We start from the raw sequence: 15,927 nt of genomic DNA, 5'->3' as shown, positions 1-15,927 counted from the left end.
ACGACGATAATTAAAATGAGTTAAGATAAAGAAAATTATTTAAAATATATTTATAAATTAATAAATTATGTAACTGGATAAAACAAGATTTATTTTAAATTTGTTACAAATAATTTAATAAAATTGCCATACTATTTATTGACGTAAAAAATATAACTAAAAATGTTATGTTACAAATCATTACAAGATCTTTTCTTCCTGCTGTTGAGTCGTCGCTTTTTCTTTCTGTTTTTCTTTTCTATATTCTTGAATCACTTCCACTACCTTCTCTGGAGTCGTGTGTTCTTCAATGTTTCTACGTCCAAATTATCTTGTCTAAATTGTTCATCATATGCACAACTTCATCCTCCATAGATAGTGAATTCTCTTACTATGTTTGGTGACTCCAGTACGTCTTTTTCGTTTGAAAGTATATCAACTTTGCAGAACTTTTTATAATCGAAACCATATCGTGGCTAAGTCGAAAATTTATTGTAGACCTTATAACTAAGATTTGGTCATGATATGGTTTCATATCGTCATGATAAGATTAAGTTGATCATATGTATAAAGTTAATGCATATTAAGGAGATCATCACCGGGTCTTGTAGAAATCGTAAAGTTATGTTAAAGTTATAGTCAAGTTATATTAAATGTATATTTAAGTTATAGTTAAAGTGTATTAAATATATATTAAAGTTATATTATGTAGATATTAAATAAATAGTACAATTATATTAAAGTTATGGTAAAATTTTATTTTCAAAGTATTAAAGTTATATTATGTAGATAGTTAATAAATAGTAACAATTATATTAAAGTTATAGTAAAACTATATTTTCGAAGTTGTATTACAAGTCATTAAATAATAGTAAAGTTTCTATTCTAAGCTTATTAACCCTAACAATTAAACCCTAACAACCATATTTTTCACATTCAAAAAGGAGAAATCTGACCGGAACTTGCGAAAATGTCATCAAGAAAGAAAATCAATGAAATGTTTCTTAAATAAAAATTACCCAAATTTATACTTTCCAAAGAATGGTCCAGTCGAAACTAAATTCAAGTCTGTTGTCCAATTGTTCCAAATTTGCCGCACCTAAAGAAAATCCAAGTCCAAGTCTAAATAAAAAAATTCAAGTCAGTCTCAAGATCCAGGAATCTCAATTTACCGATACCTGCAAAAAAAAAATAAATAAAAAAAAACCAAAAAAATAAATATATATAGAAATAAATTTTAAAAAGTCTCGAAACAAAGTTTTACTTCGAAACTTACCAATTCATTCCAAGACGCTGATCTACAGCAACAAAAAGAACACCAAAATCACAATGTTGAGAAATCCAACTGAAGAAGTCCAAGAAGCTAACATTCAATGTTCAATACCAAAAGAACCGGATGCCTACAAAAATAAAATAAATTAAATTAAAAATGTTATTACAAATAAGTTTCGATTAAAACTTACCATATCAGCATATCCAAGTCCTAAAGCCGAAAGAACTGATACATACAAAAAAAAGAAAGATTAAAAAAAATAAATTAGAAAAAAAATGTTTTGAATTTTCGAATAAAACTTACCAGACCCAAGTTCCAAAGCGAAGAAACTGACATCTACAAAAAAAAAAAAAGAAAATTAAATTAAAAAAAAAAACAAATTAAACAAATTTTTAAAAAAAATTTTGAACTTCTATTGAGTCTGTGTTCGAAGACAGCAGCCTACAAAAAGAAGAAAAAAACAGAACGTCGGTTATATGTTTTGTTGAAAGAATTATTTACAAAAAGTCAAAAACTTCCTCACCGATTTTTCTTCTTATAGTTCAAGCTGGCGTCTTCTTAAAAAAAAATGAAAAAACATTAGTTTGTTTCTTAAGAAATGGAATGGGGATTTATTTTCTTTTTATTTTTAATTTAAAGTCCGGTTTCGTGTCCAAGGCGTCCTACAAAAAAAAACAATGAAGTTCGTTTCTTAAATTAATTTAAAATAACAAAAAATCCCTTCCTCCCCCCTTTCCCCATTTTTTACCTTAAAGTCCAGTTTCGTGTTCAAGCTGGCGTCTTCCTACACGTTCTACAAACAAATAGCGGAAAAACATTAGTTAGTTTCTTAAAAATAAAAAGAAAATAAATCCCCCTTCTGTTTCTTAACTTAAAGTCCGGTTTCATGTCCAAGCTGGAGTTCTACAAAAAAAAACAAGAAAGTTCGTTTCTTAAATTAAAATAACAAAAAATCCCCTTCCTCCTTCCCTCTTTCCCCATTTCTTACCTTAAAGTCCAGTTTGGTATTCAAACTGGCGTCCTCCTACACGTCCTACAAAAAAAAAATAATGAAAAAAACATTAGTTTATTTCTTAAAAATAAAAAGAAAATAAATCCCCTTCCATTTCTTAACTTAAAGTCCGATTTCATGCCAAGCTGGCTCTCTACAAAAAAAAACAATGAAAAAGAAATGTTAGTTCATTTCTTAAATTAAAAAAAAATGATAAAATAAATTTTAAAAAGTTTTGAAGCAAAGATTTGCTTCAAAACTTACCGATTTATTCCAAGATGTTTATCTACAGCAAGGTACCATTCTACAAAAAAGAACAACAAAGCCAAGTGGTGTCCAGCGTCGAGAAATCCAACTAAAATGTCCAATGTTGAAGGAACCGGATACCTACAAAAAAAAAGATAAAATTCAAAAAATAAATTAAAAAAAATTATTAGATAAGTTTCAAATAGAAACTTACCATATTAGCATATCCGAGTTCAAGCTGAAGGAATTGATACTTACAAAAAATAAATAAAAAATAAATTAAAAAAAGAATATGTAAGTTTCGAAATGAAACTTACAGTACTTCAAAGAAAAAAAGGTGGAAAAAAGATGTAAGAAAAAGGTTGAAAAGGAAGGGGAGAATGAAAGGGGAAGGGAAGAACGAAAGGGAAGGGGAAGGACGAAAGGGAAGGGAAGAACGAAAGGGAGGGAAGTACGAAAGGGAAGGGATGAAAGAGTCTAAATAAAGGTAAAAAAAGTTTAATTTTGCCATTGTTCAAAAACGTGACGATTCACATGATCAATCGGCAAAAAATTTTACCAAGATCAAATAGTAGATCATTACTAATTTAGGTCGAATAATTAATTTTGGCCGAATATAGGCCGAATTTTTATAAGGTTTTATTAAAGATTAAATTAATTAAATAAAAAATTGAGATTCATCGTCAAGTAATATTTAATGCATCAAAAAATTATCTTGAATTGATTTTTTCGACTAAATTTTGATGACAATTACCATCTATTCACCACCTATTCACCACCTATTTACCACCATTTTACAACTTCGTAAAGATATGTTATCGACAATTTCACAAGATCGTTTGATACCATGTCGTTACATGTTGGTTAATGGATCGTTGTGATTTGATGGCGATTTCTTAACTGCATGGTAACAAATCACGGGTTTCTGCAAAGAACTTGAATAGGTTTGGATTATATATTTTCTTTCTTAAAAATAAAATCATTAAAATTTTCCTCCTTGGAGGCCCTGTAAAAAATCTGATCCGTGTTTTATCTTTCCATGTTTTTTCCGTGAATGTATCATTTTCACGGAATTTTTACGAAAGACACGGAGAAATAATGGAAATATTCGGATAAAAATTTTTTATAGGGAGGTATTCTGGACCTTCTTTTTCTATTGAACTTGTAATAGCATCACCTAGAATATCGCTACCCTTAAAATATGCGTAAAATACTTTTTTTCAAAACTTTTAAAAAGAAAAGTTTATAATGACTATTAAATCCAAATACGGTAAATCTTTTTCTTCACCATGCAATTTTTTACAAGCAGCCCAACGGTACCACTCTCGAATCATTGATAATTTTATATCTGCAGAAACAATATGATTTTAGTTCCATTTAAACTAAAATTAATATTCACGCTCTTTAGCCATCTTCTATCCATTTGATCTTTCTTTAAATATATTTCTGATTTAACTAATTTATATTTGTGCTGTATTTTGAAGCTAATACGTCCAAACTTTTTAAAGTAAAAACTATCGTACCATTGTTCCCATTGGTCATAAAATAAAAATTATCCGACATTTGATCAATTTCTTCTATAGGCAATTGATCAACATCTCCGGTTCCTATTTTTTTCTTATTGCTGCGCCCGATTACCTGATTTTTTTCCTTTTTTAGTTTTAATTTTACATCAAGTTCTTTGTTTTTGTTGAGCTTGTCTGAGCCAATCACGAACCGTCGCAGTATCATTCCCCATCCTTCGAGTAAAAAGTATAAGTTATTTCTTCACATGTTTTTAATAAAAGTTCTACTGTTTCACTGTTTAAAGCTGTATTACCTGCTAACAAGTCAAAATATTCTGATTGCGAAATATTTTCTGGAAAAACTATCTATATTTTTGTAAAATCCCTTTTCAATGTTCGTTTGATATTTCTAAAAAATTCATTAATAAACCTACTGACTTCATTGAAACTTATATTAAAAACATTATTAATATAAGAAAAATGTAGTCAATATTTAACAAGAAAAGAGTTTAATTCTAAGTTGTGATAATATTTTTCAATTGGATTATCGATTTATCGAAAAAAAAATACTTTAATTAAAAAAAAGTCAATTTTTAAAAAAAAATGAAATTTTTTTTGTTATTATGATTGAAATTTTACGATTTTTTTTTTACAATTAAAAAAAAAAATTACATTTGAGAAGTTGGATATAAATACGTAATTATGCAACATCTGATTAAAAAATTTATTTAACGTCATGACAATCAATTTTGTCGATTATTTCCAAAAAGGAATAGACGAAAAAAATTTTTTTTAAAATAAAACTTAATATATCTCACCTAGGATCATTAAATACTTTTTTTTTTTTTTAGAAGCAGAATATGATGAGAAGGAAATGGAAGAATGTTGATGGAAATTCAGAAATTAAGAGTGGAACCTTATGAAAGATTATTAGTCAAAAGTTTTAGATTATGAAGGACTAATAATTAAGTTCATGTGAACAGTATAATATGAAGCTTTAACTTTCTGGCTGAAATTTTATACCAAAATTTAACGTATTTTGAAAATTTTCAATCATTTAAAGAAAAATTCAAATTTGGAACTAGTGGAAATTAAATTATTGATAAATTTATTAAGGACGTTCAATTAAAAGTATTCAAATGGATCAACTATGAAAAATTTGAAAATATAGAATACCTGGTTGACTCTATATATTACTAAATAATTTTTTAAATAACTGATAAAGAATTTAATTAGTTTAAATTATAAATAGTTATTGGTTAAGGGGAGGAGGTAAAATATCGGTCACTCCTGACACGATATTTTATTCGCCAATCACCATAACCAATAACTAGATTATTATGTCAGTCACGCAGGATCATGCTATTATTATTAAAGAGTATTAAAAAGTATAACTAAACTGCAAAATTTATTAAAGGATTAATTTATAGTCATACTTAGCTGATAAAAAAAAATATCAATTATTTAGCCATTAGCAAAAAATATCCAGTCCGTCAAAATCAGCATGATCCTAATAGACTGACCAATAGCATTATGAATAATATAACCAATCCGATCAATCAAAAAACTGTGCTCAATTGTAACTATGGTCTGGTTAAGTTATACATTTTTTCGGTCAATCCGGTACGATCAAGAATTGAACAAGGCTAATATTACGGTCAATATTAAATGATTGTTGTCATGTGCTACTGCGTGACACAATAGGACCCAGAAATATATATACAGGGGTAGGGTACACAGATGCGTCGCCATCATAGTGGAATTAGACGGAGTAAAGTTTTGATTTGCGTACAATTTTAGAATTTTTCATCTATAGTTAGGTCATCAAGATTGCGTATTTTTTATCAAATTTTTTATATGTAAAAAATTAGTTTGCGTATTTTTGACCTAAATTTGGCTAATCTTATATATATAATATATTTACTGTACGTACTTATTTAATTAACTGAATTGTAAGAAATTTCTAAGGGTTAAAAAGTGAAATTTTAGAAAAATATTATTAAAAAAATGGTAAATTCTATTTTTCACATTAGTATTTATAATATAGAAGCCATGATAAAATAATTAATAACTTAATGTCTGAAATTTTATTTGCGTATTTTTGCAGGATTTTCAATATCAGGTGTCAATTATGCGTACTACTCATATAAAAAGTCTCTGCGTACAGCTCATAGTAAAAAAATTTTTCGCCACCTGACCCCTATATATATATTTCTGGGTCCTGACACAATGACAGCCAATCAAACAAACATGTTTTGACAATCACCCTATAAAAAATTTTATCCGTTATTTCTGTAAAATACTCCGTAAAATGGAACCTTTCACGAAAAATGTAAATAATTCGATGAATTCCGTGATATAAATAATACTTATTTCATGGGGGATTGGAAATAAATGGGTAATCCCCTGGAGCGTGTCACTCATTAAATATTAACTATTTTAACTATTTTAAACTAAAATTAGTAATTTCCCGGCTATCTATATGAGACCGGGAAATAACTAAACGAAGATTCCCGGTCATTTATAAACTCAGCTAATCACTCGCAATTTTTAAAAATTAGTATGAAGGTGATCATGAGTGACACTTAGTGCGACAGGGGATTAGGTTATTAATTCCGGAAATATGAGCCTTTTACAGAAAAAAAGATGGAATATAAAAAACGGATCGACTTTTTTTACAGGGTCATGGATTGCAGGAATTGTAAATTGATTAATTTTAGAAAAAAAAATTCAATTATAAAAAAAGGTCTTTGTAAAATTATTAAAAAGAATTAATTAATAAAAATTTAGTACATATGTTAACCCGCTTACATTAAACCTGGAAAGGAGTGTTTACGGAGTTACATTATATTAGCTCCCAAAGTAAACCTTCAGTTGTTATTCTACTGTGTCTGATATTTACATATTAGGTATAATTAATTATGTATGAAATTATTTCTAAACAATTATGATAGATAAACCTCATGATCCTTCAGTTTGCTCACTTTAAGAATATGTAAAGGCCTTAGACCTAAATTCAATATTAACGTACCACAATTACTTATAAATATAATTGTTAATATTTTAAGACGGAAATTAATTTACAAATTAAAGAGGCAGAAGACCATAATGAAAAATTATCTCCTACATCAATTATAAAAATATGTATTAATTTATCCTTTATTCAACTAAATATACTGTGTACCTTTTAACTGATAATTTTAAATAAACTTAAAAATATCATTGAAATTAAGCAAGAGTTGTGTAAATGAAAATAATAATGTATAAAATTTATAGATTTTTAGGTTTATTATAAAATGCATTCCGCAATAATCTTTTCCAATTGAGACTACTCATAAAAATATTAAAGATAGTCTATCTTTTCAAAATTCATTTATAATACAATCAAATTAATTCCAGCAAATTTTACGATGGGCAGAATTAGAGATGAAGATCACTTCTGAGAAAGGAAATCAACTAGCTTGGATCAATAATACTATAAATGTAAATCAAGAAAACATCTTTGAACCAGAAAAAATACAATACCATATTTATAACCTGTGGGTACCTGCCGCAAATCTAGCAGGTACCTGATACAATCTCAACAGATACCTATTGCAAATTCGGCACTTGGTAGTTATCCACCGTAAAAACGGCAGATACCTTGCATGAAAGTAACAGTTACAATAGCAGCAGCCTTTGGACTTGCCATATACGCGCAGAGTGCACATTAATTATAAAAATTTTGTGCGCATGAAGTCATATGCTTTTAATCACATGCTCAGAAATTAAAATGATGTACGCTGCGCAGTCCACTGCATGCAACATGCACATTAAAAACCTGTTATTGCGTCAATGAAAAAACATAGTGATGTGCATTTGGAATCTTCCAATTCTTCCAATTCCAAGCCTTCCAATTCCAATAGATTTTTATTGGAAGCTTCCAATGCACATAGAAATGTATATACGTATATATAAAAAACTAATATGTGTTGAAAATTATTGGAATATTGGAATCTTCCAATGCACATCACTGCCTAAAGGGAATATTAAAGTCGAGTTGGAAACAAAATAAAACCTCATTATTTACCACCATTAAAGGATCCAATCTGAAAGATTTTAAGAATAAAAAAATTAAACAAATATAGGAAGGAAAAACTCATTTATTGTCATGAAGAGCCTAGTAAGTGAAAGACAAAAAGAAAAGAAACTTGGATATTGTCAAAAAATAAAATACTTATACCATTAAATAAAAAGAAAAGGTTAGACAAAATGAACAAATAAAATGGGAATAAATAGGAAAAAAAGTGAACTTACCTATCACAATCTTGAAAATTCAGTTAAAAGGAATAAATTAGGGACTGAATGAATAAAATAAACGGAGCTGAAAAAAAGCAGTTACCTGCTGCTATTAAAAAGTTCATTAATTTTGTGATTTGTAAAACAACTAAAAAATAATTGCCAATTATTAAAATAATAACAAATAAATGACACTAAACAATCAGCTTCTTTGGTCATAATGCTTAGCAAGCATAAATTAGTGGACAAATTTTTTTATTTTTGTTTTTATCAAATGATGATTAATTATGTCTGACATCAACCTGGCAAACCAAAATATGCAAATACTGCAATAAAAGCTATTGATAATAAATTAGAAAATTTAAGGACCACCAGTTAATAACTATATTAGGTACATTTATAAAATCATAATATATTTGTTTAGTAATAATTTTTAAAAAATTTTACGTTATATATTAAATCAGATTCATGAAAACCCGGAATTAGGTAAATAAAATAATTTTCAAAATAATTTTTGATACAATTTATTCTGTAAAGAAATTATTTAATTATTTCATAATTATATAATATATTTCAGTTATTGTTATTTAGCTTACAAAGAAACATTTGCTTATCTCAAAGTTCAAGGTAAAAAAAAATCACAAATAATTTTTTAATCAATCCAAATTAAAGATTTACAGTAACATCTAGTGCATACAACATTGAAACAGCAATTGTAGCAAAATTTTCATATAAAGGTGGTAATAAGTATATGAAATATTAGCGATCTAATCATTTTATATTTATCAGATAAAATCATTATAAATAGATATGATGCTCTTCCAGGAATCGGTCATACTTGCGGTCACAGTAATTCGTATTTATCAATCACATGTACAACAGATAATTTCATATTTTAATCAATTATTCATTTTTAGATCTAATTGCGATCGGTGGTGCAATTGCGTTAAAGGCCATATTTGAAAAACATGAAATTCCTGGAAAAGTAAAATTATTTGGAAGGTTAATAACTAATACATTTATAATTAATTTAATTTAATTTTTTTTTATTTACAACTTTTCACTTTAGAAAATGGAGGTGGAAAATTGAATTAATCAAAATAGGTGCTTATGATGATGATGATGATGTAGGTGTTTCTTTAATGATTTATCCTAGGTAAGGTTATTAGTCAATAATTTTGTTTTCCCTTTGAGAAGACTTAATGTGTATTTTTATGAAGCCCTTTAGATGGAAGTTTTTTAAATTGCAATAAGCCATGGGAAAGAATTAACGCATTGAATGCTATGGTTTGGCTTATAATAATAATGGATTATTAAGACAATAACTCAAATCTACTGATAGGTAAATTATATTTGTTGTAAATTTATAAAATGTACTAATAATCCATTTTTAATTCTAACCCGGGTCAAAAATCCAGATAGAAACCGAAATCTGGATTGGATTTACAACTGATCGGCAATAATTCTGGCCAGAAACCATAACGCCGGCCAGAATTACAAATTTGTGTAACATTAAAATTTTCGTGACACTATAGCCGATAATTTTTTATTTTCCCGGTGTCACGTGATATTAATTTCGGCCAGAATTACAAATTTAGCCAAAATTATCTAAGACCGCGAAATTCTCATAATTCCAATTTTACCCAATACTTTTTTTTAAAACAATTTCATATTATTTCAGCTGAAGATTACTATAGATAGATGTGTTGAGTTAGGCAATTTTTAAAATGTTAAAATGAGATTTGTTTCTTCTTCCAAAAATTAAAGAATCATTTGAATCAAATTATATAACACTAAGATTTTAATTTTTAAATAAAGTTAATATCTCAATTTTTTGTAATTTGATCTGAATAATTATTCATTTAAAAATAACAATTATAAAAAAAATAATAATAAAATTTTGATTCTTTGTTTAGTAAATTATTACGTTTTAAACTTGATGCAAGTGCACTTTTCAGTATTTAAAATTTTGTCTATGGTCGTAAATAATTTGTAAATCTTAGTTATATAAAGTTACGGTGTTATGCAAAAAAAAAAAAACAAATAAATATTCATCCGGATTCTGGTTTAAACCGGATATTTTTCATCCGGATTATAATCCGGATGAAAAACATATCCGAAAAAAAATATCCGGAACGATCCGGATACGAATCGGAGCACTATCATAAAGTACTAAAAAAATATTTTTTTAATAAAAATGTCTCTGAGGTTAATATTATTTGTTATTAGTCACTTGTTACCTATAAAAAGAATTTTTAATGTGACCGTTTGCAATTTTGCCGATTATCCACAAAGTTCATAAAATCCCTACATAATAACGGTGGATTTATGAAATACCCAAAATTTGTCCGTCATGTCAAATTAAATAAATATTTTAGTCACCAATTTTTATTTAAGTCACCAAATTTATTAGTGAACAATCAAAAATGAACCAAAAAAATTTTTTTGTACCCAAATCTTGCGTCTAACTAATTTTCCCACTATCTAACCAATTTTTCCAGTGTTAAAGGCGTGTCATTATTTGACATTTTTTAGGAAAAAATTTAATTCCCAAGGGCGCAGCAGGAGTTTTTGGCAAATTTCATATCCGATCTTATATTTCTATTTTATAGTACTTTTATTAAACAATCATTGTAATTATGTAGAGAAACTTTGAATCACAAATTTCAACAAAGGAGTTTCCTTTCTTATTCTTAGAAAAAATAGTAAAGACGTCTATATGCATTTCAATACATGCTATAAATTATTAGTAGTTCATAACAATCATACATCGGAAAAAAAAGCCGCTGTTTTAAATGACTGACATCTTATTTCCTTATTACCATATTTTGCGGTTAAACTCCCTGGCCAGAATTATGAGGATCCTGGCCGGCATTAAGTGCAAAAAAAGGGTGCTTATTATTCCGCAAAATACGGTACTCATAATTTTTTAATTTTAATGAACTTATATTCATAATAAAAATCATAAGCCTTTATTTAAATTTGTTAATTCTTAATAATTTAAAAACTTAAATAATCCATTGTATACATTTTACTTTATTTCTTCTAGACATAACATATTCGTTAATTTTAACATAGATTAGTCCTTCAGTTATTTTATAATTTAACTAATGTAAACGAGAAATAAAATTAAATTTAAAAGTATCTACTATGTCAAACCGGTTTCATTGTTGATGCTGAATATTCGAGCAACTTGGTGAATTTAAGCCATTGGTTTGCGTTGTAATTACATTGTTATCATTATCAATATTACTATTATGCGAATCTGTGTCCTCATGATTATTGTTGATACGATTATCTTGGTCATTTACATCTTGGTGATCGCATATCAAGCCATTAGCTTGCGTTGTCATTACATTGTTTTCAATATTTTCATTATGCGAATCTGTATCTCTATGATTATTGTTAATATGATCAACTTGTTGAATATCATTTATATCTTGGTGATCGTATGTCAAGTCATTGATTTGCCTTGTCGTTACATTATTTCCAATATTTCCATTATGCAAATCTGTGTTTCTATAATTAGTAGTGTTGATATGGTTAACATGATCATTTGTATCTTGGTGATCGCTTATCAAGCCATTGGTTTGCGTTGTCGTTACATTATTTCCAATATTTCCATTATGCAAATCTGTGTCTCTATAATAATTGTTAAAACCAACTTGTTGCTGTGTGTAAGCAAAGTTTCTAGTACCATTTACTTCTTGGATATAATTTTGATTAATATCAGTTGTCAAAACAGATTGTGTTACGGGTGTATTATTCACGATATTTCCATGAAATGAATTTAAATTTCCAGAATAATTTGATCCCATTTCTCTATCAGTAATGTGCTGTGAAATATTATTGAAATCAATTTGTTGTTGTGAATTAGTAACATTAACATTATAAGTAACTCTATTTTGTGGCACCACAGATGTTGAACTTGAAAGGGGATTGATTGGTTGAGGAAAACCATTGTTTTGACTATCGGCGATCGAAATTGCTTGTGTTGTCGGTACATTATTTGTATTTTCATTACAACGAATTCCTTTAGGGATTTGTTGTGGAATATTATTTAAAACAAGTTGTGGATTAATGACATTATTAGTAAAACACCCAGCTCTAGTTTGTTGAGGAAAACTATTATCAAAATTAGTTTGATTATCAGTTGTCGAAATTGTTTGTGTATTATACCCATAAGAAGAATTCATTCTTATTTCTTTATTAGAAGTATGATTTTGTGTAAGATGAAAAGGAAGAATTTGTTTCAAGTCTTGTTCCAAATCTAATCTTTGATTCAAAGATAATAATTCTTTTCGTTCCAAGTTATTTATGCCAATATCTATTCCATATATTTTCTTGTTCAACATATTTGCGACCAAAGAATGTGAAAGTATTTTACACGTGACATAATAATTTGCTGTAGGGTTAATATTATAAAAGAATCCATGATCATAATTGTAATTATCAAAGGAGTCAAAACCTTGTAAAATAGTTTGGCAAGTTATATGATAAAATTTATCATAATTTGGTGCATAATGAAAAAATTTACATTCGTTCATTTGTATGTTACTTTGCGTATTAGGTTGAATATTCATATTCATAATGGTTCTTAAATTGTTAATAACGTTGATAAAATTGGATGAAATGTAACGGATTATCGTTGGTTATAAAAAAAATTTGTATTAAATAACAATAAAGGTGAAAAATAATTTTAATATAATATCTTTCTATTTTATTCGCGAAATTTTTTATGAAAAAAAAAAAATTTAAAATAAAGATAATTTGTAATCTTAATTTAAATAAATTAAATGGTTTTATTTTTGAAAGAAAAATGAAGAGGGGGAGTAGAGGGCTGTCCCTGAAAATATTACGGGAACGAGATGGATGATCCTAAACCTCAATATATATGTCATATAAAGGAATTTTAAAGTTTCTCCTTTTTTTTTTATTAAATTGTTTTGAGTGGTATTGGAATAAAAAGTAAATTCTTAAAAATTTTATGAATTTTTCGGTGATTTTTGAGGTCTAGATATAAACATTTTTTCAGTACCCAGGGATGTCTTAATTTGGTCAGAGCTACGTGATTCTACAATGAAAAAAGGAAATAATCTTCCAATAGTGTTACTAATTGAGAAGATCTTTCTTTTCACAGTATTTCGGCTAATTAATTTATGCATGTCCTCCATAAATAAATATTTGTTGTAAGAACTTGGAATTTTGGTGACACAAAAAAAAAACCGCACAAATATATTTGGTGAATTTTTCATTTCCCATTCGGGTGATCATAACCTGGTATACACTTGTGACATAAATCGTAAGGTTATAACCTTTGATGATCACCTGTTTCATCCTTTGATATTTTTACCAAAAGCAGCTATCATCTGCGCCTAGAAGTGATCAGTGCCTGATTTAAACTTAAAAGTTAAGACCATCTTATTTGTCAATTAAAAATAATTATAAAATCGTTTTGCACTGCCTCACTTATCACTGTTTCACTTGTTACTGCATCATTTGTCACCACTCTTGTGATTAATATAGAAGGGTCATCTGAAAAAATAAGTTTAAAGGAATTTACCTTTTTATTTTCTTATTTTCTTTTTTTTAAAAAAGTTTATGAGTGTCATGTGACCTGTCTGCGAAACTGCGCCAGAACTATTTCAAATTAGGTATTTTCAAATTAGATATTAAACTGGCGTTATAATAATCTTTTTTTTTCGTAACAATGGACAAATTTTTTTTTGATATATATATATATTTTTTTTTGTAATTTTTTTTCTTCTCCCCGGTAACTGGCGTTGTACATCTTATAAAATAATATATTTTATTCATAATCCTTTTCTGTATGTTGTGCTGTTAATAAAATTAGGTTACCACCTTTGCCGGCATATTTACTTTACATTACTCCCCTTATATAAGGTACAGAATGTAAGGTTAATTTAAAAATTGGTTAAACTTAAAATTTTATTGCAAAGATATTTTTTAAAAATTTTTTTGCAGACATAATTATTCAAAATAATCTTATTTAATGAAATTTTATTTGCAAATATTAAAAATATTAAAATTTAAGTCACACATTTTCGATTTCAAAGAAAAAAATCGGTATATTTATTTTTAATGAAGTGATACAAATAAAAATAAATAAAAAAGATAAATAAATTACAATGATTAAAGGAGTAAGGTGCTAATAAAAAAAATGAAATAACAATGGAGTAATGGAAAGTAATAGAAGAAGAAAGAGAGTAAAAAAGAGTAATGAGAAGTGATAGGAGACAAAAAGGAGAAATAGGACATGATGGGAGATGAAAAGAGTGATGGGAGACGAAAAGGAATAATGAGAGACAAAAAGAAGTGATAGGAGAAGAAAAGAAGTGATGGAGAAGAAGAGGAGTGATGGGAGATAAAAAGGAGTGATGGAGACGGAAAGAAGTGATGGGAAGATGGAGTGATAGGAGACGAAAGAAGTGATGGGAGACGAAAAGAAGTGATGGGAGATGAAAAGGAGTAATGGGAGACGAAAAGAAGTGGGAAGATGAAAAGAAGTGATGGGAGATGAAAAGGAGTGATGGGAGACGAAAAGAAGTGATGGGAGACGAAAAGAAGTGATGGAAGACGTAGAGGTTGGAACCGACCAAAAAAACCTTAACCGATTAATAATCGACTAATCAGTTACCATAACCGAATAATAATCGGTTAATTAATCGGTTAATTAATCGGTTAATTTGTGATGAGGTTAACCGATTAATTAATCGGTTAATATATAAATTTTGCACCCTATATGGATAATATACATGTATTATTTCAAAAAGTTATATCAAATTTTAATGGGAAACGAGAACTGACTTTAATTCAAGGTTTACTTAAATGGAAATTAACAATATTAATGATAGTGGAATTGAATTGCAAGTTTTTAGGAATGTTTTTATTCCGCCGCCCATTTGAATATTTTGCGTAATATATATCACATGACATTTAGCTACGCCATAAATAACTTAAAATAAAAACAAATACTTATAAAAGCATTTAAATATGTTACAAAAAAATATATAATAAATGACCAGATAGAGATTCATTTTCAATAGGTCTATAATCAATATATTCTGAAAAAATGTCATTTGTTTCATTATCACCCATATTGTATAATTTTTTTTATAATAAATTAAAATTTCTCAAGTTTTTATAAAAAGTTTAAATGGGTTTATTTTTTTGACAAGTTTGTCAATACTGTATATTAAAAAAAACTTCTTATCGGAATTTCGGGATAAAAAATCATCTAATCTGAGAAAATGATCTGCATATTATTTTAACCGACTAAATTAGTCGGTTAATTAATCGGTTAATTTAGTCGGTTAATTAGTCGATTAACCGATTTTTTGATACTTCTAACCGATTAACCGCCTTAACCGATTAATTAATCGATTAACGTTAATCGGTTCCAACCTCTACTCTTGTACAATCCTAATAACATTATTAAATTCACAACTTCCATCTTATGCAAAAGAATCCAACACGAATTACACAAAATAATCTAAAAATTTTTGAATGTTACGCGTAATATGAATTGTAAAATATTATTTTTTTATGTGGTTTTAAAATGAGATATATTACGAAAAAATACTGAAGATAATAGATTTTATAAAATCAATAAATTATGATCATAGATATTAGTC

General features: G+C 27.5%; 3 protein-coding genes across 3 annotated transcripts; 1 reads left to right on the top strand and 2 right to left on the bottom strand.

Annotated features, from left to right (window-relative positions):
- Positions 1-1,004: 1,004 nt before the first annotated feature.
- On the bottom strand, positions 1,005-1,588 carry OCT59_010645 (uncharacterized protein; the record flags this gene model as incomplete). Its single annotated transcript, XM_066136043.1, has 6 exons — positions 1,005-1,101; positions 1,152-1,157; positions 1,256-1,277; positions 1,348-1,379; positions 1,443-1,462; positions 1,556-1,588. 6 exons carry the CDS (start codon positions 1,586-1,588, stop codon positions 1,005-1,007), a joined length of 210 nt encoding a protein of 69 aa, XP_066000717.1.
- Positions 1,589-9,082: 7,494 nt separating this feature from the next.
- On the top strand, positions 9,083-9,589 carry OCT59_010644 (uncharacterized protein; the record flags this gene model as incomplete). The annotated part of the gene is made up of 4 exons (XM_066136042.1): positions 9,083-9,128; positions 9,190-9,274; positions 9,342-9,428; positions 9,493-9,589. The coding sequence occupies 4 exons, from the start codon at positions 9,083-9,085 to the stop codon at positions 9,587-9,589; spliced, it is 315 nt and encodes a 104-aa protein (XP_066000716.1).
- A 1,847-nt stretch (positions 9,590-11,436) lies between these two features.
- Positions 11,437-12,861, bottom strand: OCT59_010643 (uncharacterized protein; the record flags this gene model as incomplete). Its single annotated transcript, XM_025332806.1, has 1 exon — positions 11,437-12,861. The coding sequence occupies one exon, from the start codon at positions 12,859-12,861 to the stop codon at positions 11,437-11,439; it is 1,425 nt and encodes a 474-aa protein (XP_025166943.1).
- Positions 12,862-15,927: the final 3,066 nt, after the last annotated feature.

This window comes from Rhizophagus irregularis, chromosome 19, assembly GCF_026210795.1.
Source record: "Rhizophagus irregularis chromosome 19, complete sequence".
Taxonomy (NCBI): domain Eukaryota; kingdom Fungi; phylum Glomeromycota; class Glomeromycetes; order Glomerales; family Glomeraceae; genus Rhizophagus; species Rhizophagus irregularis.
The sequence above is the reverse complement of the archived record's forward strand: the minus strand, read 5'-3'. Positions and strand labels throughout refer to the sequence as shown.